Here is a 25738-nt window from a genome sequence, read left to right as displayed (position 1 = left end):
TAATCTGGGAAAAGGAACATGAAATACATGAAAAGTCTGCGAAGCATTTATATCATGCCTTTCCTCCTGGAACAGAAGCAAAATGCTCATGGGGCAGGTAATTAACAGCTTCATTTTAAACATGGGAAAACTGAGGTCCGCAGACATAACAACTGTTAGTTAGAGAACAGAAAAGCTGTGAGCTTAGTGTCATGCTTATATTTATTTCCCCAGGTAAGTAAGGCCCTATCCTTGAGAGTTGAATCTAATCTAGTGTTGCGGTCTCTCTGGAGTATTAAATGGTAATTTAAAAGACTCTAGGGGCAAACAGATTGAAGGCTTCTAATAGGCTCTTTGCAGTAGACAGGAAAGCAGGGCCATAATTCACGAGCTTCATCTCCCTCCCTGTTCGCCTGCTCACCTGAAATAAGTTGGAGTTCACACTTAATTATCTCGAGATGGTACCCACTTTTCACTGATCCATCCCTGGAAATCACATCCTAAAGCAGAGTGTAGAAAAAGGAATCATATTTTTTCATTGTACAGTTAAAGTTGGAAATCCCAACTGGATTGCAGCATGAAATGAATTATGGTAATGACTAATAGAATTTCATGAATGCAAAGAGCTTAAAATCTTGATGGCAATTGCATTAGTAAAATCAAAGTTCCATTTTAAAAAAAGACGTAAATGTACCAAACACATTCATAAGACCCCAGTGTACTATACAGTGTGCCTATAATTTTATTATATGCAGAAGTTGATCTTTTGAAAATGAACATGTTAGACATTATAAACATTATTGGAATGTTCAGTTACCATTAATTCTATTTGGTATCTTGGACGTAAAGATTTGGAGGAAATTACTTGAGAGACTCATCTCAAACAAAAAACAGTTAATATATACAATTAAGTGAAAAAGGCAAAGTGACTAAGAGTGCGTGTCACATGCCGCCACTGGTGTACAAAAAGAGACATGTGCGCACATGTGTATTTCTTCCTATGCACAGGTGTCTCTGGACAGATGCAGAAAATGCTCACATTGGTCTCTTCATTTGTGGGTGACGTTGGTCAGAAGGACTCTTCTGCCTTTCAAATTTTGGATTTTGAATTGATAGCCTTTTTAAAAAATACAATTTTAGTGGACTTAAGAATATATAGCCTATGTAAAAATAGAAAGTAAGTTTTAAAAAAAGGCAGTAACAGTCAAGGGAAATTTGAAGAGATGTTTTCTTTCCCTCCAGATAATTCTCTGAGGTACAAGAAAACAGCCATTCTTATGTCTTTAGAATATCAAAACAGGACTCATTTAAAAAAATTATCTTGTAAGATAGTAAACAGGAAAATGTAATCTCACTAATAAACACATGTAATTTAGAATGTGATGCTATTTGCGGTAATTTGGAAAAGATTTTTAGAAAAAAATAACTTTGGCTGGGCTCCAAAGGTGAGACTTTTGGCAAGGTTTCTGGGGGAAAGAACACTGGTGCAACTTTCAAGAAAGCAGGTGACCACAGGTAATGACTCTTTAAAATGCTTTTACCTCTTGACACAGTAATTGTACTTCTAAGAGTCTGTTTTAAGGAAATAGAGTTGTAGTAAGAGATTAATTGGCAAAGAAAGGTGTTCCTCACAGTGTCGGAAGCTTCATACATGGCCAGCGATAAGAACATGGTTGCTGATACTGTGGTGTGTTTACCCAGTGGAATAGTATACATACATAACATGTTTCAGGCAAATCATTAGTAACACGAGGAAATGTTCTTGATATAATGTCACATAAGAACCAGAATATAATCCTCAACACATGGCATGGTTCCATTTATGTAAAAATATTTCCATATAGACGTAGAAGAAGCTTAGGAGAAATACATTGGAGTATTGGCTGTGGTCATCTTAGTCTTAGGCTATTCTTAATTGCTTCCTTACAGTTCTGTGTTTTTAAAATGTCTACAGTGAATGGAAATTATATATTTTACTTCAAAATGAAATTATTTTCCCCCTGTTATTAAAATATCCATTGTGGGGTGTAAGTGTGGGATGGTCTCAACTGTGGAGTTCAAGTCTATGAGTTGTAGAGGGCCCTGGAATCTGGTTCTTGCCCCGAGCAGTGAGGAGTCTGCGGCAGACAGCCTTGAAGGGTGGGTCACAATGATACGACATTGATTGAAATGTCTAGAAAATGTCATAATGTCTAGAAAATGTCATATTCTATGGAGAAGTGTTATATTGATGGCTCCAAAACGGGGTGCTGTAAGACCCTGATACACTTTCTCAAAGCCGACTTCACAGGACCTGGGAGAGAATTGCTATATTTCCTTAGGATTGGCTCAACAAATCAGCCAGCATCTGCTAAGCACGTGCTGTGGACCAGGCAGGTTGCACAGCCCCAGACCTGCAAGGCTGTTCATAAGGGGTGAGCGGCCTGCAGACGGGCCACAGCAGCGTGTCTACAACACCATCTCAGTCACATCTTCTTTCGGGCCCATGTGGTTGGGAAAAACAACTTACTTAATGTAGGACAAGAGGCAGTGTTTAAGTGGACAGAAATGCCTTCAGAACGTTCCTTAACAAAAACACCCTAGAAACCACACTGACTACATGTTTTCTAATGTCCTGGATCTGGCTAGTTAAATTAAATGGACATGTTTTGGTATTACAGGTAAGTTCACTTTTTTCATTTTTTATCGCCCTTAGGATCTTAACACAAATAATCTAAAAATGCCTTCTCCCCTCCCCCACCCATTCCTGAAGAAACATCACAGAACCGAGATTCACTGGGCCCACATCCCACCTCGAGGGGTGCAAGTAACTCACTGTGTGACCTCCAGGAAGACACCCCATTCCTCATTGGTGTGCAGATTGGACCGTCTGCCCCCAGGCCCCTCCTGGCTCTCAGTGGCTGTGCATCAGCCGTCCCACAAGCTTATTCTCCCTCCCCCCTTTTTATTCTTGAGAAGGTGGCAGGAGCTGTTCCCGCTGCCCTGCCTGACTCGGTTCTCTCTCCCGAACAGGAGCGGCCTCGGCCGCCGGCCTCCTGGGCCTGCCCGCGGGGGCGGCCGCCGCCTCTGGCTGTGCGCTCGCGCTCTTCACGGCGTCCAGGTGGCCTGCAGCGCTCGGACACCTTGTCAGCTCAGGGTCGAGCCCCGGGAAAGCCATGACCGTTGCCATGATGTTTTATCTCCTAGATACATTTTTCTGTGCATGGTGCACAGCTTTTAAATTTGTTCCAGGAGGTGTGTACGCTAGAGAAAGATCCGATGTGCTTTTGGGTGAGTACATTTGAAAGGCCTGGGTTAGAGTCATGACTACTGGAAATGACCCTTTAAGACTGGGATTTAGCGCTTTACATGACCGGTGGAAATAAATAAGGTGATCTGCTTTTCTCATTAAAACAGAGTCTCTTGGTTAAAAAAACAACTGGAGGAATGTCTAAATTATGACTTGAAAACAAATTTCTTCATTCATCTGAGTTTCAGTAATATTTATTACTACAAAGTCCTTTTAAGTGAATTGTGAAAAACAAGTTTAATTCATAATAAAGAATAAAAGAGGTACTAGGTAATACTTGCATTTATGCTATGTTGGGAAAGGGTGTGATAAAGATGCTCACATCACTATTTCAATGGTAGGCATATAAATATATATAGGAATTGTGATTTTCTTGGGTTCTTCTGAATTTTATCTGTGATTTAAAAATATATATCTTTATTGATTTCAGGGAGAGGAAAGGAGAGGGAGAGAGATAGAAACATCAATGATGAGTCCTTGATTGGCTGCCTCCTGCACGCCCCCCACTAGGGAACTGAACCCGCAACCCGGTCATGTACCCTGACTGGGAATCAACCAGGATCTCCTGGATTGTAGGTCGATACTCAACCGCTGAGCCACGCCCAGCCGGGTCTATGATTTTTATTTACTATATTTTTACCCATAAAACATATTTTGCATATGTGAATCTTAGTGTAAATGATAAATTTCTAAGTCATAGAAGAAATACATTTTTCATTTCAGTGGTTATGAACTTATGTGCCAAAATTAAAATTTCATAAACCCATCTCGGTTTAGTACTTTAAAAATTGTCCGCTGGCCATGATGAAATTACTGATGTATAATATATAAATCAAATGGTGCTTATCATTTTAGTTTAAGTAAAACATGTCAGATGCTCCCAGGATAACATCTTTGAAACATGAGGTGCCAAAACATGTAGGGGATTCAGTTCTTGTTTGTTCATGCATTCATTTTTCCATTTGTTCATTTACTCATTAAATAAGAATCGTTGCACACCTCCTGTGTTCCAGGCACAGTGCCAGGTGCTGGAGATTTAAGAAACATAGTGCCCGTGCCTACCTGAAGCTTCAGTGTAGTGGGGGAAACACCATGCATAAAATAAGACAAATACCCATGGAATTACAGTTGGGGTGAGGCCTGCACATAGTCTAGGCTTCTACTTGAGTTCCTTTGCTCTTCCCACCATGCCCTGGGTATATATCCAACTACTCCATACATTTTCACATGACTTTCTCTATTCCACAGGCTAGACATATGTCAGGACAGGCTATAATTTGGAAGATATATTTTTAAGTTACATAAAATACTTAAAATGACCTTTGAGAGTTTGATATTTCTGGCAAATTCCCAAGCTCTCATCTGATTAGAGAAGTCCATGGCTGCATTTCCTCTGCACTAACTTTGGCTTTGCGAACTTTGTATTTCTTCTGGTTTCTTTCAGGTGTGTGTACTCTGTCCTGCTCTGTCCTCCTGTCCAATGCCCTGCTTTTTCCTTACTCCAGCTTGCTTAGGGGTCTGCCATGTGGAGAGACCGAATGAAAGTAAGAGTCATTCTGAGCATAAGTTTATTTCTTTAGAGTGTTATGAAATATGTGCTTTTGGAGTGCTTTTCAACTGAGAATTTTTTTGTAGTAAGAGCGACACTATATTGATAAGGCCACAAAATTAAGAAATGTTGGTAATGTTCAGAGTAGCTTTTATACAGTTGAAAAGAAATCTATATTAAATCAGAAACTAGTTATTATTTTATTGTCTGGGTTTCTCCTGCTATTTCCTGGAAATTGCACATAATTAAAAAAAAATTTTTTTTTGCTAGCCTGCCACCTAAACTTGACTTTTACTTGGCATTTCTGAATTTATATATTGTTCAGTCATACCTCTGTTTCCATTCTTAGTAGATAAATTTTAGAAGTATGGAAACTTTACATGTAAGCTACAATGTAATGCATCCCAGTTGAGCTCAACTTTATGGGCCCAACTCATTGGCACAGGCATATTCAAGCATGCATTCTCCACGAGGAGCCTGTGCCCAGGATACCCACATCCCAGGCCAGAATCACTGACACAATACTGCGGTGCTGAGAACCTACACAGCCTCAGCTTGGTGCAGGTGAAGTCTCTTCAGTGGAGAAGACAGAATCCTTAAGGCCTTTTGGAAGCTCCTTTCTCTTGAGCTCCACCTGCCTCTGCCCAGTTAGCAGTGAATCACACTCCCAGCAACCTAACAACTAGGAAACGCTCAGGAAATTAGAAGAAATCCATCAGGGTTCTGCCGAGCTTATTTCTCATGATCATCCCAATGATCAAAAGTACTGCTAGAGTAACTGCTTAGGTACTGAGATAAATTAATTTAATAACAATTTCCAGGGTGTGCTCATTTAATTGAAATCTTGGCTCCTGGAATTTATCATTGGAAGGATTTTTGGATTGAAATGTAATACAGTCTAATATATTCTTTCTCTTTTAATAGGGACAGTGATGCTAATTATTGGGCTGGATATGCTATTTGGTCCTAAGAAAAGTCTTGACTTTCTTCTTCAAACAAAAAACAGTCCTAAAGTGCTTTTCAGAAAGAGTGAAAAATACGTGAAACTTTGTAAGTATAGTTTGATTTCTTTTAAAAAAGCATTTATTTAAAATATAAAGCTTCAAACATATATGAAATTAGAGTATAAGGAACCCTGGTGTACCCATCACCCAGTTCCAACAGTTGTTAACAATTTTCCTGTGTTATTACAGCTACCTTCCCTACTGTTTTTGGTGAAATACTTTAAAGCAAACCCCTGATGTCATTTCAACCGTAAATACTCTGTGTTGGTTTTGTTTCACTTCTAACGTAGATAAGTTGATTTAACAGGTAAAATTTCCAAAATGCTTTGTTTTAATTCCATTTCTTGTTCTCCTTTTTTAGGAAATTAAATATTTTAACTGTTAGAATATTGATGAGCTAGAAACTCAAATGTGAAAATAAGTTTACTATTTAATATGACATTTCAAATGAACTGGATTGACTAAAGATTTATTGAATGCATAAAATTTGCAGATAGTGTATTAGGATACAATAAATTTCATAACTACATAGTGTTATGTAGGATTTAAAGACATGTAAAAACGAGTCCTCATCCTCAGTGAGTTGATACTTTACTAATGAAGGCAAAATATTATAAAGAGATAGAAAACACTCAAGAAGCTAAATAAAGTTTCAGTATATTTTTGAAAGACGTGTTGCAAAGCAGTAAGACCATTATATAAAAACCTTAATATGTGTTCTATCACAATTTGAAAAGATTATTCTAAAATTTAAGGGACTTTTTTAAAAAATCCTCACCTGATGATATTTTTTCCATTGCTTTTCAGAGAGAGTGGAAGGGAGAGAGAGAGAGAGAAACGTTGATGTGAGAGAGACACGTTGATTAGTTGCCTCCCACACGCTCCCCGACCAGGGCAGGGGATCCAGCCTGCAACCGGGGTACATGCCCTTGGCTGGAATCAAACCTGGGACCCTTCAGTCTGAGGTCCAGTGCTCTAACCACTGAACAAACCGGCTAGGGCTTAAGGGACTTTTTTAAAATTTAGAGGGTTTTTTTCGTGTTCTTATGTTTTAGTTACGTCCTTTGAAACCAAGATCTGGCAGTTTTTGCTCGTTTGTTTTTAATCCTGACAATCTTTGTCTTTTTTATTATTAAGAACCGTAATTTTTTAATTGATTCATTAAATTGAGGCATTTGGAACAGTTTCCTTACAAAGTCGTTTAGACAGTTTTATGTGATTTTTAAAAATAGACTATTTTTTAGAGCCATTTTAGGTTCATAGCAAAATTGATCAGAAAGTAGAGAGATTTCCCATATACCCCTGGCCCATGCACGCAGCCTCCCCCACGATCAACATCCCCCACTGGGGTGGTGCGTTCACTCCCATTGATGACCGTCCACAGAGCCCATAGTTCACAGGAGGGTTTACTCTTGATGTTGCAGATTCTGTGGGTTTGGGCAAACAGATACTGACACGTTTCTACCATCATAGTATCATACAGGGTAGTTTTACTGCCTTAAAAAATCCTCTGGGACCTGCCTATTATTCATTCCTCCCTCCCCCTGCCCATGGCAACCACTAGTTTTGTCTTTTTAAAACGTTAATAGATTTAATTTTTTTAGAGCGGGTTTAGGTTACAGAGAAAATAGGGAGTAGAGTTCCCATGCACCCCGTCTGACTCCCACCCCCACAGCTCCCCCCGCGATTCACGTCTTGCATGATTGTGGTGCATTTGTTACAAATGAAGAGCCAATATTGCTAAATTATTATGAACTAAAGTGCATAGTTTACATTAGAGTTCACGCTTGTTGTTTATGTTCTGTGGGTCTTGATAAAGGTATGATCACGTCCCTCCCGTTACAGCATCAGGCAGAGTCGCTCCTGAACATCCCTGAGCGGCACCTACCCATCCTTCCCTCCCTCCGAACTCCCTCAGCCACTGCCTTCAGCGGTTTGCCTTTTCTAGAACGCCAGCCTTCGCCTTTTAACTTCAGAGTTTAATCTATTTTTTTCGCAGTTTCTCGTGTATTATGATTTACTTCTATCATCGTACTTTTTCTACTTTCTCCAGGCCTATTTTTCCTTGTTTACCTTCTTGCTTTCTTTTGCATGGATTGGGCTTTGTATTTCTTATTCCCTTCCTCCCCACTTCTCGTTCTAGTTTGCACAAGATCCTTGCTTAATAGGTTCAGTAATGTCATGAAAATTATTTTTTTAAGCAGGCTTAATTTCTTTTAAACAAGTGTCTTTGCTTTCTTTTTAGTTTTGTGGCTGCTCGTTGGCGTGGGGCTGTTAGGCCTGGGACTGCGGCATAAAAGCTATGAGAGGAAGTTGGGCAAAAGGGTAAGTGATTAAAAATTTTACCATAGAACTTTAGATGACATGTATGTATATACACACATTTGTACACTTCTCTATCATGATTGAACTCTAGACCTGGATCCAATGGCCCTCTATCTCAGGGCCCTCTATCTCAGCTCCGTAACCCTTGGGTCAGAGGCTGGTGGCACAGTAGAATTATTTGATGAAGTTGGGTTGGTTCCTGGGGCAGGACAGATACGTAGAGTAGAGGCAAACGGCTCGTGATTTTGTTATATGAAGTGATTTTTCTCACCCCACAGTTTAACATGTCTAAACTATGAAATAAATAACTATTTTATAATGGGCTTTCTTGTACTGTCTGGTAGATGTTGCTGAAGGCAATAATGTGAGATTCTTTGGTTTAAGAACAATCTTACAGATAATTCTTGATTTTGCAGATTTAGGGTCACTTGTGCAGTGATGAGCTGTGAACGTTTTCCTGTCTCTTTTCCCTCTTGCTGTCTGTGGTTTTGTATGTCTTACAGTCCCTTTCTCTGCTAGAAAGGTGGGCAGGAGTAAGTCAGTGCTATGTTACGCTTTCCCTCTGCTCTGATCAAAAGCCTGATGTGTTTCATAATGCAGTTAGAGTTGCGGTTTGGGGTAAAATAGCATTTGCAGGTTAACTTTGGGTTTTAGCAATCTGTATTACCAAGAAAATGTTTCATGTTAAATTAAAAGCTATCCTGAAGCTGCAGGCTGTGCTTCTCTCACGGACCTTTGTTCTAGTGCCTCAGGGAGTGCCTGGCACATGCTCGGAACTCAGTTAACTACTTCTTAAGTAAGTGAATATCTCACTACATGATTGTGTTCTTCCTCTCCTTGGTTTATTAGTTGCTGTTATTGCAAATAATGTCAGAAGAAGATATGTAATGTCAGGGATTCTTTTAAAAAGGAGTCGTTTCAGTTGGATTTTGTACCTGTTTTTTTGTTCACTCATTCATTTGATAAGTCTATTGAATTTCTCTTTTGCGCCTGGTGACAGAGATTCGGAGGTAAACGAGTTGGCCAAGATGCCCCCTCTCACGGAGTTTACATTCTAGGGGAGAAAGACAGTATTCAGAGGAACAAATAAGGGATCAGGATGACTTCTGGGTCTTGGCTTGGGGAACTGATGGACGGAGGTAGCAGTGACTGCGATTGGAAGAATCAGTGGATGCCAGATTTTGGAGTGATCAAACCCAGAGTTAATGATGAAGTTGCATGAAAAGGGATGGCTCGATGACTATAACCGGGCTTCTCGAGATCTCTGTGGATGGTTCCATTCTCTTTATGTGACGCTCAGTAAGCTGGACACTCTCTTGTGTAGAGATGAAACGCCCAGCTCACTGCTGGTGCACACTGAGCTTTTTGTGTTGAGTAACAGCCCTCCTGCGCCTAGAGGCTGCTGCTTCTCCCAGTCCGAGCTCCTGTGGTCCACTCTGAGTTGTTTTTCAGTTGTGGTGACAGATTCATTCTAATCCAGCCGCCCTCTTTCACGGGATCCCTGCTGTGGGTCAGGAGGTGTTAGTTTGAGGCGATGGTTAGGGTTGGGCAGTGCATTCCCTGACTGAGCCCATGGACCCAAAAGAGGAACCCCCAAAGGGGCTGTCCCGAAGCTCGGCCTTGCCGGGACAGTAGGGGAGTAACACCATCCATACCTCGGTTAGAATGGGCACACCACTGTGCAAATATATTAAAGGACTTTCTGTATCCCTCTGGTCTCTTTCATCTCTGGAGCAAGGGAAACCCTCTCCTGAATGTGATGTTTATTATTTCCATGAATTTCTTTATATTGTTATGATAGATGATCTATCCCTAGACAATATTTTTCCCCATGTTTTTATCTTTATCTAAATAACACTTAACATATACATTTTGCAACTTACTTTTTCTTAAAATCATCTTTGTGAGATTTGTCCATATGGAAATATGTAGTTATTAGCACTGTGTAGTATTCCATTATACATATGTGATGCAATTTATTTATTTTCCTATTGAAACAACAGCCAGACTGTTTCTAAGTGTTTGCTGTCATAAACAATGTTTATTGCCAATGCTCACTTTCCAAACTTCTAAGCTTAAGCTACAAAGTCACAGAAGATTATGAGAGCACCATGCAGCAAAAATCTCCTTATTTTATGAAATAAATGTGGACAGATGTCTAAGGAAATTCCTTTGCTGAAATATGAATTTTGGCAGATAGAGGTAGAGAAAACTGGGTCATTGAACCTGCCATTGTTTACATGCCGCCCTAAGTCCCATTAAAACTTCCTCAGGCACCAACCACAGAGGTCTCTGCCGCCATCTGGCCTTTCAGGTTTGGCTACGACAATGAAGGATGGCCTAGTCTAGAAAGATCAGCTCGACTGCTTAATGAAACAGGTAAGTCTTACTGGAATTAGTTCTAGGTTTTGAGACACTACTTTTATTACTTTTATTTTGAGCAAGATCATAAGAAACAGGAGGAGGGTTTGCTGGGTCATAAACCATTTCTTAAAAAGGCTTTCCTTTGGTGGGCAGCTGCAGGTTAAGCATCTGTAACCACATCTGTCCTTGTTTGAGAGCAATTACTTCTGTTGATTCTGAACAAAGCCTCACCCTGGGTATCTACAGGGGATTCTTGTCATGCCTTTGCTCTCAGAGATGCCTCTGCTGGTGGCTCCTGTCACTTGGGGACTCACTCTGGGGACCAGAAAACTGTTGGCTTAAAAGGCAGCACGGGTCAGAGTGATGCTCATTTGAGAAGCAAATCACTTTCAAGAGCCTAAGGGACAATTTTTAAGCTTTCGTGCTTGAGGGAGCTCATCCTTGAAACTATGTGGGTGCTTGGCTCCTACATCAACTGCATGGAGGATGGAGCATGGAGCAAGCTATGTAAAGGGCTGAATGGTTCTGGTTACCCCTAATGATGAGCCCGTCTCCTGGGAAACTGCTCCAGTCTAATGCAGCTAAGAAAGTTCTTTGGCCTTTAGTCCTTTAGTCCTGATTACAGGCCTCCTTCAAGGCACATCTGGCCAATACACTTACTTCTGTGCCAATACCATGGAGGGTTTGCCCAAGAATAAAATGCTGTCGCACACCACTCTTTTCTGAACATAAATTGGGTATTTGAGAAAGGCATTAAGCTTATTTGAGACTTGGAGAATGATGTCAATAATATTTGCAAATTTAGAAAAGTTATGCTTTTACACTTTCCTGCATTTTCTTAAGGTGCCCCACATATTAATTACATTCTAAATATGGGAAAATTTTCTAATAGCTCAGGTTCGGTCCACTTCACTTTTGTGACTCATCAAGAATTTGTTTTAGATTTATGAGTGAAAGCAAAGGGTTCAGGAACAACGTTTTGCTAATTGTTTTTGCATGGTTGTGGTTTATCACTACGTGCTTTTTTTTTCCTGAACAGGTGCAGATTTCATAACAATTTTGGAGAGCGATGCTTCTAAGCCCTATATCGGGAACAATGACTTAACCATGTGGTTAGGGGAGAAGCTGGGTTTCTATACTGACTTTGGCCCGAGCACAAGGGATCACACTTGGGGGTGAGTGTACCTTGGCTGCTGGTCCTGAACGCAGCTCTGCGAGACTAAGCAGCGTAGGCCTAGGGCGGAAAGGTGAGATTGTCTTACCTTCGTCCTATGACTGTGCCCCAGCGATGCTTCTTGGGAGATGAGCAGGGCCTGAAAATACGCATATTCTGTAACTGTTTTAATGGTTTCCCTGTTACTGGATATTTTCAATTTACTGTAATGAACCATTCAGCGTAGGTGCTGAGATTATAGCAGATGGCATGTCTGACCCGGACATTGTCCTCATGGAGCTTACACTCTAGTGCGAAGAGACAGAAAATAAACACAGAAAGAAGTAAATAAGATCATTAGAGACAGTGTTTTTGTGCTCTGCAGAAAAGGAAACAAGCTAACGAGAGAAAGCGACTGGGCGGCAGGGGCAAGGGGGATGCTAACGCAGGTGGAATGGTCAGGAAGGTTCCTCGAAAACCTCATGAGGACATAGAGCCCAGCCTTGGGAGGAGCTGAGGGGACCACCGGGGCCAAGGTCTGAGGCAGGATCCAGCGTGGTGCGCCTGAAGCATAGGGCCCGAGGGACACCCGGCGCAAAGCGAGGCCAAGGGCGGGCACCTCATCTGAGGGACCCGTCATCCCTGCCCAGGACTTGACTTAATTAAATTGCCATGGGAAGCCATTCGAGGGTTTAAAACACGGAGCGATGTGATCTGATGCACGTTGTTAAAGGTCATTCCAGCTGTCCTTGGAAGAACAGAGTGGGGCGGGCGCAGTGGCACGGGCGAGCGGTGGCAGTGAGGGCCGGGGAGAGGGTGGCACAGATTCAGGAGCTGTCTTGGAGCAGAGCTGACAGAACTGAGTGATGGGCTAGGTGCCAAGGGCCCAGAAGTTAAGAGCCAAGGGCAATGTGTAGGTTTTTGGCCTAAATACCTGACAGGAGATATGTCATTGAATGGCACGGGCGTAACCAGGAAGCAGCAGGATGGTGCTGTTTGAGATGTCCCTGGCCAGGCAAGTGACATCCAGTAGGCAACTGTGTGTAGCCTGGAGAGCTGAGTGGGACAGGACAGGCTGGGCATGTACATTCAGCCCTCATCAGTGGGGACAGTCCCGTCGGAGGGGCTCCATGAGGGGGCAGAGAGAGTAGGCGCCGCCAGGGGATGGAGGCTAGCCGGTGCCTCAGTTCTGCTCACCCATCGTGTAGTTCTTTGACTTAGATTGAGGTAGAACATGCTTTCATATCTTTATTGGACAGGTTTTAATTTCTAATTTTATAAATCATGACTTTGTGTCCTTGCTGGCAAGATTGCACATTTCCAAATGTGTTGATTGCTGTTAGAACTGTTTATGCAAATATGTTGCTAAAGGAGCAATGCAAGTAAAATGGACTTTGTGGATTACTAATTCTTCCCTTTTCGCGTCTCCATAACATTTACTAAAATAGAGTTGATAAAACTGATCAGAGTTTATTAGTGACACAGTGAGAAATGCAATGCACAGACAGGCTGCCGCATAAGTCTGCGGCGTTATTGCTCTGAGTGGCCCTCGGCGGGAAGCCGCAGGTGTGGCACGTCCCCCATGAACACATTTGCTTGGTCCCGCGGGCGTGATGCGGTCGGAGCAGCAGTGACGCTTCTTTTCATTCCCCTGCAGGATTATGGCTCTGTCGAGACACCCCATCGTGAAATCGGAGCACCACCTTCTTCCGTCGCCAGAGGGCGAGATCGCACCAGCCATCGCCCTGACTGTGAACATCTCGGGCAAACTGGTGGATTTCGTTGTGACACACTTTGGGAATCACGAGTGGGTTTCTTAGGTTTATGTAACGATACACAACTGCCAAGAAACATTATTAACACATTAGTTTGATTTCCGTGCAATGACCTATCCTTCTTCTTTTTTTTTCTTTTTCTCCCAAAGTATTTTCCCCTGTGTAATTGCTTTTAAAAATCAGGCATAGAAACATTTGAGATGCAGGCAGCCCTTAGTGATGGCACGAGGCAGCAACAGTGGTTGTGTTAGCCAGCAGCTACTGAGAGGTGCTGTGCTAAGTACTATTTAATCTTCATTCTGCTGGAGGTATGTACTCTTATAGCCCCATTTTGTCAATAAAGAAACTAGGCTGAGAGAGTTACATGACTTGTCCACCCAGGGCCACACAGCTAGGAATCAGGTAGACCCAACTCAGAGCCTGCCAGTACTTGGTACCACAAGGAAAACGGGACTATAGAAAAAGGAAATTCCCTTTTCCTACGAGGTTACTACAGTTGGAAGCACCGTTGGGATTTGAGAGCACTAAATGGCATTCCTTTTCCTCTTCGTGTTTGCACAGTCAACTGATAGGGGGCAGAGGAATCTGGCAGGGAGATCAAAATATCCTCTTTAATTCTGATAAGCCTATTTGGACAACACGACTTAAGTGTGTCCATGTGGACCTGCTAATACATCTCCCAACAATACACAAAACTGACTCCCCCAAACAGCAGGCCTGACAGCAGAGTCTGCCCTGCCAAGCCCCCACCTCGGCAGAGAGAGCCAGAAAACACTGTGTTTACAAACTAGCAGTTTCCAAGAAGAGAGAGGAAGGACTTGAGACAAGCCTGCCCATAATTCTTCCAGTTAATCCTTCTAAACTTAATTAATTATAAAAAGTCCTCCCCAAAAGAGGAGAGTGGAGAGAGAGGGGCCAGAGGTGGTTTTCTAAGAAAGTCCCTCTGCGAGGACACACGAGGAATGGAGAATGAGTTTTATCCCTCAAATCACATTCACAACCAGGGACTTACGACTGACTAAATCGTGAACAATGCCAAGAATAGATTGTAAAGGCAAAGATAAAGGTATATAATTGATACTCTACCATAGCAAACATTCTGTGATGATAACAAAAAACACTGATGTGAAGGGCTGAGTGCTATAAAATAGGCAAACGGGCTCTGTTCGCATCGATAACACGAGGCCACAGAGCTTTAATGTGACATACAGGACATTAGAAAACAACATTGTCACACTATAGGTTTTAGCTAAACAAAACAACTGTGTCTGTACCCCTGTTTTCTTTTACCTCGCTTTTCTCACAGTATTGTGGGGATCTGTGAAAGCAGGCTTGCATACTTTCTGAAGTAAGGGCCTAAGTAATACAGACAGATCATCAGATCGTGCGATCAGCCTCTGCTTGCCTCCTTGGAGAGAAGACAGATGACAGAGATGGTCCTTATCTCTTTAAAAAGCTGTTTGGAGAAACGCCTTCTGTTTCTCCCAGTAATTTTCATGTAGCAAGTATAGGCATTCAAAAATAATAGCAGTTGAGTTGTGTTTATCTTTTTAAAAATAGGCACTTCTGTGTTTAAAGGTTGCAAGGTTTTTACCCAAGAAGCAGTTGAATCTGCTCCTTCCCTTTTTAGTTTGCTTTTTCCCCCTTCCCCCTTCAACTCCTCTGAAACATAAAGAACAGACTTGAAGGGAAGACAAGGCTGAGAGACGGAGCTCAGACTGGGTTGGAAGGAGAGCCTTGTTTAAGTTTCCATTAACCGCATCTTTAGAGCTCTGTCAGCAACACTAGATCCTTTACTTCCTATCTGACTCACTGCATTTAATAATACTGACAACAGTAGCAGTAGCAATAATAGCTAACCCTTGTTCGGGAGATGTACCTCGAGGGAGGGAGAGAGGCAGTGTAGTGTCATGGTCAAGAGCTATGAGTTCCAGAACCGAGAATCAGACAGTCTGGTTTGAATCCTAATCCAAAGTGCATCCTTCAAGTTACTTAACTAGCTTTCTCCTCTGTAAATCAGGGGCAATAATCCTGCCTGTTTCATAGGATTCTCATGAGGATTAAATGAGATATCTTCTTTCATGCAAAGTACATGAATACAGTAAGTGCCCAATTAATGCTGGCCATTATTGTTAAACCAAGTCAGATGACTCCAAACGTAAAGTACGTGGGGCAGCTTAGGAAAGAATTCATTCATCAAACATAAACCGAGCATCTGCCATGCCAGAAGCCCAGTGCTGTGTGCAGTCTCTGTGCTTCGAGCCACAGCTCTGTGTCCCTCCTTAGAAGCCTGTCCGTGAACACTGTCCTCCCAACAAGTGACATGAGGAAGTTCACGCTTCAAATGCTTTGTGAAGCCAACATTACATATTTTTGTTTGTCTTTGTTGGAAAGGACAAACAAAAATACTAATACAAACTGTAATACTAAGTACAAGATTCATACTGTGAATAAATCAAGATCTCCGTTTCTAGTGATTACGGCCTACAAGCATGAACTCACGTAGGAATGACATACGCAATGCTTGTGCATGTTATTAGCTGATTCGATAAGATTTAAAAAATTCCTGACTACTCAAATATCTCTTTAGAGCCAATAAGTAAGAAACAGCATTTGTGGATTCAGCATTGTCGGTTAACTAAGCCACCAGTTAATCGCCACTGTTTTCTCTCTTTCTTCTATAAACGTGCATAAATGTACAAACAGGAAAGAGCACAGAACCTGTAGTCTGAAGACCTGTGTTCTAGTTTTGGTTCTGGTGTAACATAACTGTGGTGAATTTCAGGTCACTTGTTGCTGAAAATTGGATAAAATTCTCTTTTCTAGCCCCCATTATAAGGCTGTTGGGCTGAGCAAATATTAACAGATCAGAAAATGTATCTGTGTGCTCTCTCTTTCCTTGCCTTATGTCTATACATAGGCTTTCTGTTTTTATTATCATCACTGGATAACATGTATCTGCTGAGAAAATGTAAACCACATTCGTAGATTATTTTCCAGTCATATATTGCTAAAATATATTTGTACAAAAACACTGTGTTGCAGTGACTTTGGAATTTTCTACACTTGGATTTGAATCCTGGTTCCATGTGTCAGAAGGAACAGAATTCGCTGCAGACTTAATGGACTACTTACCAACATATTAGAAGGGTCAAAGGGACCGATAAGAGATGCTGAGGCACTCAGGCACTAGTAGCAGTGGGGAATCAGTACCATCCTTAGGGACAAGCAGAGGAAATAGTGTTCCCAGAGTAAGAGCTGGACCAGGAAGATGGGCCACCGGTGTGGGAAATGCAACTATTGCCACAGGGACTGGGGAAGGAATACCCTGACTTCTTTCTCCTCTCAACCTTCCTTCTCCTGCTGGGGCCTCCGATTGGTGAAACATCACTGGAAATCAGCAGACAGGGGAGCCCAGGAGATGAGATCTGCAGGGGTCCGCCTCCCAGGGCATAGAGAAAGGCTGAGAATGGATCTGGGCAGGGGAGATGGAAAATAGCCATGGACATGTTACTTACTCAGCATCATTTAAAGATAGAGCTAACGCCTGCCCTCTCGGTTATTAACAGAATTCAGTATCAAAGATGTTAAACAATCATTCTTTTCACTCTTTCATTTCTTGAGACACCTTTTAATAGTACTCAGCTGTCCACACATACTCAGCTTAGTCCCGTCTTCAGATCCTACCTTAATGAGGTGTCTCCAGTCTTCTCAGTCCTCGGTGATCTCCCACTAGCTTCCTGCATTATTGTTTGTTTTTTCTTTAATCATTTATTCGCGATCTTTCTCTGTAAATGTCTGTGTTGTCCTACCGCCTGTTGGCTCTTGGATCCGTTCCGGGCTTGTCCCCCTCTCGGCTGCACATTGTAGGGAACCACGCTTCCCAGAGCCGGTTACCCTCTGGCTGCTGCGGAGGTGCAGCCACTGGGAAGCACTTGCAAAGCTGGGGCAAGGGTTGGGGAGAAGCCAGGGTATTTCCCATCTTGCCTCCCTGCTTTCTCTGGTTTTCTGGCAGCAGGTGAGTGTTGTGTGGCTCCAGCTCCTCCTTAGATGGCCCCCGGTCCTTTTGGGCAGACTCCTCCGTAGCACCGTCTCTCCCATCAGTCAGGGCTGGCTTTTGGCTGCGGGGCCTCCTTCTGTTGTCCCTGTGGCCCTAGAAGTGGTACTGGTTTCTCCTTGTTGCAAAACTCCAGTTGCCTCACTGACTACTGTTTGGCTTCACATCACCTCCGTAACCAGTTCCCTATATTAAATTACCTTTGTTTGAAACACCTAGTATGCTCTCAGTTTTCCTGGCTGCATCCTTTCAAATATGATGTCCTTATTTTCCCCCAAATAGATTGTAAACCACCCCAAAGCTTGATGTCCTTGCCTACTTACCTCATTTATACACTAACAGTGCTTTGCATAATAAAAGTTTTATGCTTAGCCACTTTTAGAAGGTGTTCCGTTGAGGGAGCTGAGTACATAAAAGCCTGGTGTGCTCTGTGAATGTTAGGATTCTCCCACTTATCAGGGCTGCTGCTGCTGCTTTAAAAATATATTTTTTTTATTACTAGTCTTTAGCTGTAATACTGATGACCAGGTCTCAGATGATTATTGACATAATTTCTCCTGACAAAAAGTTAATGCTGTTTTGGACTAGATAATTAAATCAAGTTGACTCCAAATGATTTGTGGGGAAAGATGATGCTGTTCTTCATCCAAAGTTTGTCAGCCTACCCAGTGGAAGTTGTCTGTCTCGGTCTTGTTCCTTTCCAGAACATTAAGACATTTGCCCAAGTAGGAATTACTCTGGGTTTGTGCTCTACTTGAAGATAATTTTTGGGAACTTAGGTACCTAAGACTTTAAAAATTGTTTTGCCAATGCAAAACAAAATTACATTTTTTGTGTTTTTTTTTTTTTTTTTTAGAGATGACCTCGACAGAAAACTTCAGGCTATTGCTGTTTCAAAACTCCTGAAAAGTATCTCTAATCAAGTGATATTTCTGGGATATATCACCTCGGCACCTGGTTCCAGAGATTATCGACAGCTTATTGAACATGGAAATGTGAAGGTAATGCAATCTTAATAGGATTTGATTTATTAAGTACTATGTTTGTTCTTCATGTTTAAGAAAAAATAAACCAACCCAACAGTTTAATATGTATTCTAATCATCTACTGCTGCATAGGAAACCATCTAAAAATACACTAGCTTTAAACAACAGCAATCATCAGTTTGCTCAGGCATCTGCAGTTTGGACAGGCCTCGGGGGGTAGCTCATCTCCATCCCACGCAGCTAGGGGCTGAGCTGGGGACTGGGGTATTTATGCTGCAGGTGGCTTACAGGTGGCAAGTTGGTGCTGGCTGTGGACTAGAAGCCCAACTGGGGCTTTGGGCTTGGGGTCCTGGTTATCCTCTAAGGAGTATTTGGGTTTCCTCCCTACATGATGGCTGGGTTCCAAGAGTAAGTGTCCCAAGAGAATTAGGAAGAAGCTGTACTGCCTCATATGACCTAGCCTTGGAAGTCATAGAGTGTGACTTCCGCAGTTGTCACAGCAGGCTCTCACTCGAGTGGCAGACACATAAACCCCTCAAGGAGTATCGACATCACATTATAACAATACTGTGTGGAAAGTAACCATATTTCAAAAATACAGTCTTCCCCAATATGAAAGTTAATTATGATGTTGAGAGGAAAAGATAAAATGAAATGGCAAACAGAGGGGCTGGCTGATCGGCCAGACAGGGCCTCGCTAAATGCCACTGAATTAGCCCTTACCTGTTCAGGTCTAAAACACCGGGTTTGTCAGTGTACCCAGATGTAATCATGCTTTGGGGACTCACACAAACCACATCTGGAGACTGATAGATACACTAGAGTGCTGACAGCATGAATTGATAGCGAGAAATAGAATTGTTATGTTTCGGTGAGCCCTGGGTAGATGTCTTGGTCCTTTGACTTTATGACGTGAGAACATACACGTGACATGGGATGCGCATGACGTGAGACACTGTCTGCGGAGAGGAAAGCTCATCTCACTTATCAAGTGCTCGGGAAGACAGGTGGGGACAGGGAGGCATGATGAGCCCTTTCTGCACATGACGGAGAACACAGGGTGGCTTCAATAGAGAGAAGTGCGTTGCTTCCTTTCTTTTTTGGCTGTAGAAGTGCAGCATTTCTTTCTGTGGAAGCCCGGGTAGGAGATTCAGCACCAGAGCCGCACAGCGGTGTGAAGGCCCCTCCTAGCTTGTCGCTCCACTGATGAAGCCTCCGTTCCCAAGGCTGCCTCTTGGTCCAGGACGGCAGCGCCGTGTCCTGGTCAGCAGGACGGAGAGGACGGAGTGAAGAAGGGGCTAGAGCGTGTGCAGGTTCTCTCTGTCGGGAAGGTGCAGGAAACTGGCCTCCAGCACTGTGCTCACATTTCATGGACTGGAATGTAGTCCGTGGCCACACTTTGATGTATAGGAAGTGGGGAGGTGCAATATTTTAATGTTTTTTAAAAATATTTTTTATTGACTTTAGAGAGAGAGGAAGGGAGAGGGGAGAAGCATCAGTTAGCTGCCTCCTGCACGCCCCCGACTGGGGATCAGGCCCTGAACCTGGGCATGTGCCCTGACCAGGAATTGAACCGTGACCTCCTGGTTCATAGGTCAATGCTCAACCACTGAGCCACGCTGGCTGGGCTATTTATAGGACTTTTAAAAAGAAGAAAATGGAAATTTCTTTAGTATAAGAGTTCCATATTTAGAGTTTTCCTAACACACTATAGAAAAAAAATATGTGTATGTTCTGCTTCTCTGGTGAAAAATAACCCTGGTCTCAAGCTTTCAATATCCCAAAGACTCATGATTACTCCAAAATGTGTTTATTTGCAGTGATTCAATTTAACAAACACAGATTGAGCGCCTGCCAAATGCCAGGTTTCTTGCTGAGTGCCAGAGAGCGAGAGTGATTAAGAGTTCCTTTGCTCAGGACGAGGGGGGTGGATATATAGAGACAAATAACCGTAGAGAACACTAGAGCTGGTGGGCATGTGGAGGGGGACCGAGGAAGATGCTGTAAGCTCTGCTTGGGAGGAGAGACTTGGAAAGCTGCAGGGAGCCAGGCACTGTATGAAATCGTTGGGCTCCCTGCCTAACTCCCTCTCTAGACCGTGTTCACCTTTGTACTCCTAGCATTTAGTACCAGGGCCAGGTGGGCATATAGTAGATGCTCCAGAAATATCTGTAGAAGGAGTAAATTGGACCTTCAAGGATCAGTGGGAGCCAGGCAGAGAAAATAGCATGCACAAAGGCATGTCTATTGCTGTAGCTCACACATTTTCTTGGCAGCTCAGAGCAGAGCACTATTTCAATGCTTTAAACATTCTCTGTTTATTAGGATATTGACAGCACGGATCAAGACAGATGGTGTGAATACATTATGTATCGAGGGTTGATCAGGTGAGCATAAGTGTTTGATTTTTTTTAAAAAATCTATTGTTACTGTGACCTTTTGGGTCTATCCTGGAGAGAAAAACTTTATGGAAGCAGTTAATTAATTTTAATTAATTTTGTTACTTTTTATAAACATCGATTTGGTTGGTTGTGCAGTTTAACATTTTTTTCAAGACACAGCCTAACAATTTAAGAAGGAATAAATGGCTAAGCAAATTGAGCTTAATTATACAAAGAGGATGCTATGTAAGCTATTAAGCATAGGTATGTAACTGCCAGCACGTGTTAGGAATGGCTCTAATTTTGGCTGTCTGGCATGGCGGAAACAGCACGGACCATGAAATAAGAAAGCCTCGAGCTTGAATTCCAGCATTGTCAGCTTCTAATCATGTAACCTTAAGTTAGTAAACTAAATTGTTAGAGCCACTACTATATTGTGGTGAGGTCTCTAGGTAAATCACATCCTTAAAAATATATCATCCCATGTAAAAAGTGAATACTTTATATATATTCCAAAATATTGTTTGAGAGGCAGTTTGTAGAGACAGAATATTCATTAATGTAGAAAAGTAGGGTAAGGTTGTCTAGTATGTTTAATTAAATCTATGAGCATGTCCTTTATTCACTTATGTCATAAAAGTAATATGTTGATAAATATTTAGAGTAACAAATCAAGATAATTCTAGTGAGAGAGAGTATTGTTAGAAGTGAGAAATTGACTTAATAATGAAGGTGTTTTCTACTAGATCTCATCAGATTTCTGAATGACAATAAAATCTTTCCAAACCACTACTATTTCTGCCACAGATTGGGTTATGCAAGAATCTCCCACGCTGAACTGAGTGACTCTGAAATTCAGATGGCCAAATTTAGGATCCCTGATGACCCCATTAATTATAGAGACAACCAGAGAGTGGTCACAGACCACAGGGAAGTTCCCAAGAAAATTCATTTCAATCCCAGGTGAGTGGGCTCCTTTATGTTGTAGACTACGGTTATGAGACCCAGCATCCCCTCTAGGGACCTAAATATGATCCCACAATGAGCTACAAATTACATTTGGTTCTAGAGCTTCATTCAGGTAAGGGAGCTCAGGGTAAAGATGAGCCGGTGGCCTGAAGGGTCCCGGGTTTGATTCCAGCCGAGGGCACGTATCTTAGTTGCAGGGTCAATCCCCGGCCCTGGCAGCATGTGGGAGGCAACCAATGGATGTGTCTCTCTTACATCAATGTTTCTCTCTCTCTCTCTCTCTTCCACTCCTTCTGAAAAATCAATGGAAAAAATATCCTCAGGTAAGGATTTAAAAAAAAATCTTATTTAGGATTGAAGTTACGGTCCCTGCCCTCTGAGATAGAGAAATGTGTTGTAGTCCGAGCTTCAGGTGAAAAGATCACATAGGCATCATCGTCACTGTCGCCGTCATTAACGCCGCAGCAGCCCCTGACGCTGGAGTGCTCCCATGTCCCAGACCCTGATCTGAGTGCTTCGTGTGTTATCCTGATTCATCCCATGGGGGCGGGACTTCTGTTATCCCCATTTTAGAGGTAAGGGAGCGGAGGCAGAGCAACAGGAAATAAGTTCACTGGGGTGACAAGGCTAGTCGGGGACAGGGCTGAGGGGCTCGGGGGAGCTTGTAGAAGCGGCCGCTGTGTGGGGTCCACCCCGCCTCTTCATGGCCCGGGCCTGGGACTTTCAAACATCTTGCCAGGTTGTTCTAATGCGCAGATAGGATTGAGACTGCGGACAGTGAATGATTCATTGTCATCGCCGATATTCTGCCACGTGAAGCTGTTGAGTTTGTTTAGTTTAGAGGTCACCTGAGAAACCTGTTTGCAGCAAGGCTGTGATTGGGGGGATGTGTTCTTTCTTCCCCCCACCACTGGATTATGAGGAGAAACATCTGCATAAAACCAAACCCGGGGCACGTCACGTGCATTATTAGTTCTTGACGTTTTACTAGTTTTACCAACTGATAGCTGCAGAAACTCCTCCGACCTCATTTTGTTCGGGAGGAAACAGTGACATTCGTTTTTTCTTCCCGCCTCTCCCGGGCCGAGCGCAGGCGATGCGTGTGGGAGGGCGACGGGCGGCCCCTCGTGGCCGCGAAGGGCGTGGGCTGGGCCGCGCCCGGTCCAAACCCGGGCACAGCCATGCAACTGGGTGCCCGGCGCTCGCGCCTCAGGCCCCTCACCTGGCAAACGGGGAAACAGTGCCTACCTCGAAGGTTATTTGAGATTTTAATGACACAGAATGTTTTCAGAATAGTTCGTGGTCGATGCTCAGTGGCCAGTAGCCGCAATAGCAACAGTAGTATTTGTTGTGTTAACAGTAGACCCAAAATGCATAGAAAGTTTCTCTCCTTTTGCTGATTGAAGTGACCCTGAAATGGAAGTTGGGAGATCTGGGAAGCAAAAGGTAGTTCCATGTCCTTATTCGTTACACCAGGAGTGTGCAGAAGTTCAAATAAAATATTTTTGGCTAGATCAATGTTCTGCTCTCACAACGATGTTTCTCTCCCCCCCCCTTCCTCTCTCTCCAAAAATCAATTTTTAAAAAATCTTAAAAAATATTTATGGCTAACCACAACTGCAGATTGATCCAAACCAAGTGTAAAGGGAGCTAGATCCCACTCTGTTTAGTTATGAAAATAAGGATAAGTAGAAGGCCTGACTTAATGTAAAAATTTCTTATAAAAAATATATACATATGAAAACATAAAATAGAAATAGAGAATACTAAGTTCGCCAAAAATCCCATTCTTTAATGTAACAAAATAGTCATAGAGTCCATGATGCCAGCACCTGCTGGCCCTGTGCTAGATACTGAGGACAGAGTAGCGAATGAGGCCAAGTCTTTATAAACTTTATGTTCTGGTGGGGAGACAGACAATTCAAAGATTATCACTGGTAAAAATTTTTTGTATACATTTTTGCTATCTATATGCATATATATCTATATATCACACAATTATTCCAACTTGGTAAATATATGAAACATATATAACACATGTATGTGTGTATTCATTCTATTTACTAACCTGATTTTTTTCCATCTAGACAATATATTACAAACATCCTTCCAAAAAGAAGTATTGCCCTGAAAATGTTTTTTAATGATTGCATAATGTTCCATTGTTTAGATGTACCAAACTTTAGTTAACCAATTTAGTTGTTTTCGCACATTTATTTTTTCATTAATATAAAAAGTCTCCCAGGGACTTCTTATACCTTTGGGCAAATCCTTGACTACTTCCTTAGGACTCAGTTCTAGATGTGCAGCAACAGGGTCAAAGGTTGGGCAAAGTTTTATTATTTCTTATTGTTTTGAGGTGACAAAGTAAACAGGTCTCCTACCTCCTACGTTGTGGAGGTTATTTGCTGATGAAGAAAAGGAAGTCAAGGGTTTCATTTTCTCAGGCCTTAGCTCCCTTTCCAGTGCCTTTCGTATTTCATCGTCCCAGCTAGACCTATGTAATTAATTCCTTTTTCATCAGGAAACAGTTCAGCTGCAGCACTTGCGCACCACAAGACTTAGAAGTTGCAATTGTGCCAGAACAAATTTTATGCATGTGTAATTGTAACATGAACAACATTGCAGATTTCATGATTCCTTCACCTATAAAATGGATATTATTAAAGCTGAGGACCAAAGAGAAAATCCAGATTTATTTTTCACTAATGTTATCAGCCAATAATTCTTACACAGTTGTGCTTCTGGAATGATCCATAATCATAGAAAGAGGACTGTGGAGGTTCAGATGTTAGTCTGTCATTCCCAGATGCATGGATCCTTCTTTATTTCTCCATTCGCTCTTTTATAAAGTGATCACATCTCTCCTGGTTGTTTGATAGATAAGTAAAACCACAATAGGTTATGGTTGAAATTTCACGGAAGAACATACCTTTCTGAATGTTTTTTACATGTCAATTGCTTTTTTTAAAAATAGATTTGGATCCTACAAAGAAGGACACAATTATGAGAACAACCATCATTTTCATATGAGTACACCGAAATACTTTTTATGAACTGTTTAAAACCAGAATTCACTGACTGAGCAAGTCTAAGGAGAACAAAAGTATGTAAGATGAAAAGATGGATGAAAGTGGGAAACTACACACAAAGAACCTCAATTTTGAAAATGTATGGTGTCTATGCAGTGGGAAATTCTATCAATTTATAAAATGTGTTGCTTAATAAAAGCATTTCTCCAAATTGCCTTTTAGTTTTTGATAAGAAACAGTGTGTGGGTAATACAAGAAAGTTTCACTACTAGGCACAAAATCATTACAGTGTGTTACCTTTGCAGTGCTTTAAAATAAAGTCATTTCTTGATGAGCTGGAAGAACTGTTTACAAAATCAGACAGTCTTAAATCCCTCTTGGGACAAAGCAGAGGGAAATGTTTGAAGACTGAGGCTAATTGTTGGAAGAATCGGCACACACACATACCTGCCGCTGACTCAGCAGTGGCAGCGAGCCTCTCACTGTCCTCTCACCTGCGGCAGAGTCACCTGTCCCTTCCCCCAGGCTTATATCACTCTGTGGCTGCACGTAACACACTGTGGTGATGTCTCCAATCAGTCAGCTCACCAGCTGCCAGGGAGCAAATCTCAACACACAGAAGGGTCCCAAGGAGTGAATTTTCTCCCCTAGAATTAAGCAGGCAGGTGACAGGAAAATTCAGCCCAAGAGCACCAGCTCCAGAGGAATAGTGGTTTAAATGCTCTTCAGGGAGGCACATAACATCATAGACCCAGAATGGGCTCTAAATGTTGTTTTGTCTTTGAGGGCAGAGATAAAAATTACAAGAGAGAGAATTTCCTAAGGGTTTATGTCGCAATCTAAGGGAGTTCCTTGGATCTATTTAATAAACATGT

At 42.2% G+C, this 25738-nt stretch overlaps 1 protein-coding gene across 2 annotated transcripts in view; it reads left to right on the top strand.

Annotated features, from left to right (window-relative positions):
* CWH43 (cell wall biogenesis 43 C-terminal homolog) overlaps positions 1–24973 on the top strand; it is a 37338-nt gene extending 12365 nt beyond the window's left edge. Inside the window, exons 7-16 of one of the 2 annotated variants that reach the window (XM_087816793.1) lie at positions 2992–3249; positions 5742–5867; positions 8067–8146; positions 10420–10525; positions 11550–11685; positions 13321–13470; positions 18352–18496; positions 20807–20868; positions 21670–21825; positions 24809–24973. In XM_087816793.1, the coding sequence (XP_087672919.1) occupies positions 2992–3249; positions 5742–5867; positions 8067–8146; positions 10420–10525; positions 11550–11685; positions 13321–13470; positions 18352–18496; positions 20807–20868; positions 21670–21825; positions 24809–24887 (1298 nt within the window). In that variant the 3' untranslated portion in view covers positions 24888–24973. Of the gene's footprint in view, positions 1–2991; positions 3250–5741; positions 5868–8066; positions 8151–10399; positions 10526–11549; positions 11686–13320; positions 13471–18351; positions 18497–20806; positions 20869–21669; positions 21826–24808 lie in introns of both variants that reach the window. The other variant, XM_087816792.1, reaches the window with a different exon arrangement.
* The last annotated feature ends 765 nt before the right edge of the window (positions 24974–25738 follow it).

The sequence above is a fragment of the Miniopterus natalensis genome, chromosome 1 (assembly GCF_054644295.1).
Source record: "Miniopterus natalensis isolate mMinNat1 chromosome 1, mMinNat1.hap1, whole genome shotgun sequence".
NCBI classification, from domain to species: Eukaryota; Metazoa; Chordata; class Mammalia; order Chiroptera; family Miniopteridae; genus Miniopterus; species Miniopterus natalensis.
Note: the sequence above shows the minus strand (reverse complement) of the source record. Positions and strands in the feature narration are given on the sequence as shown.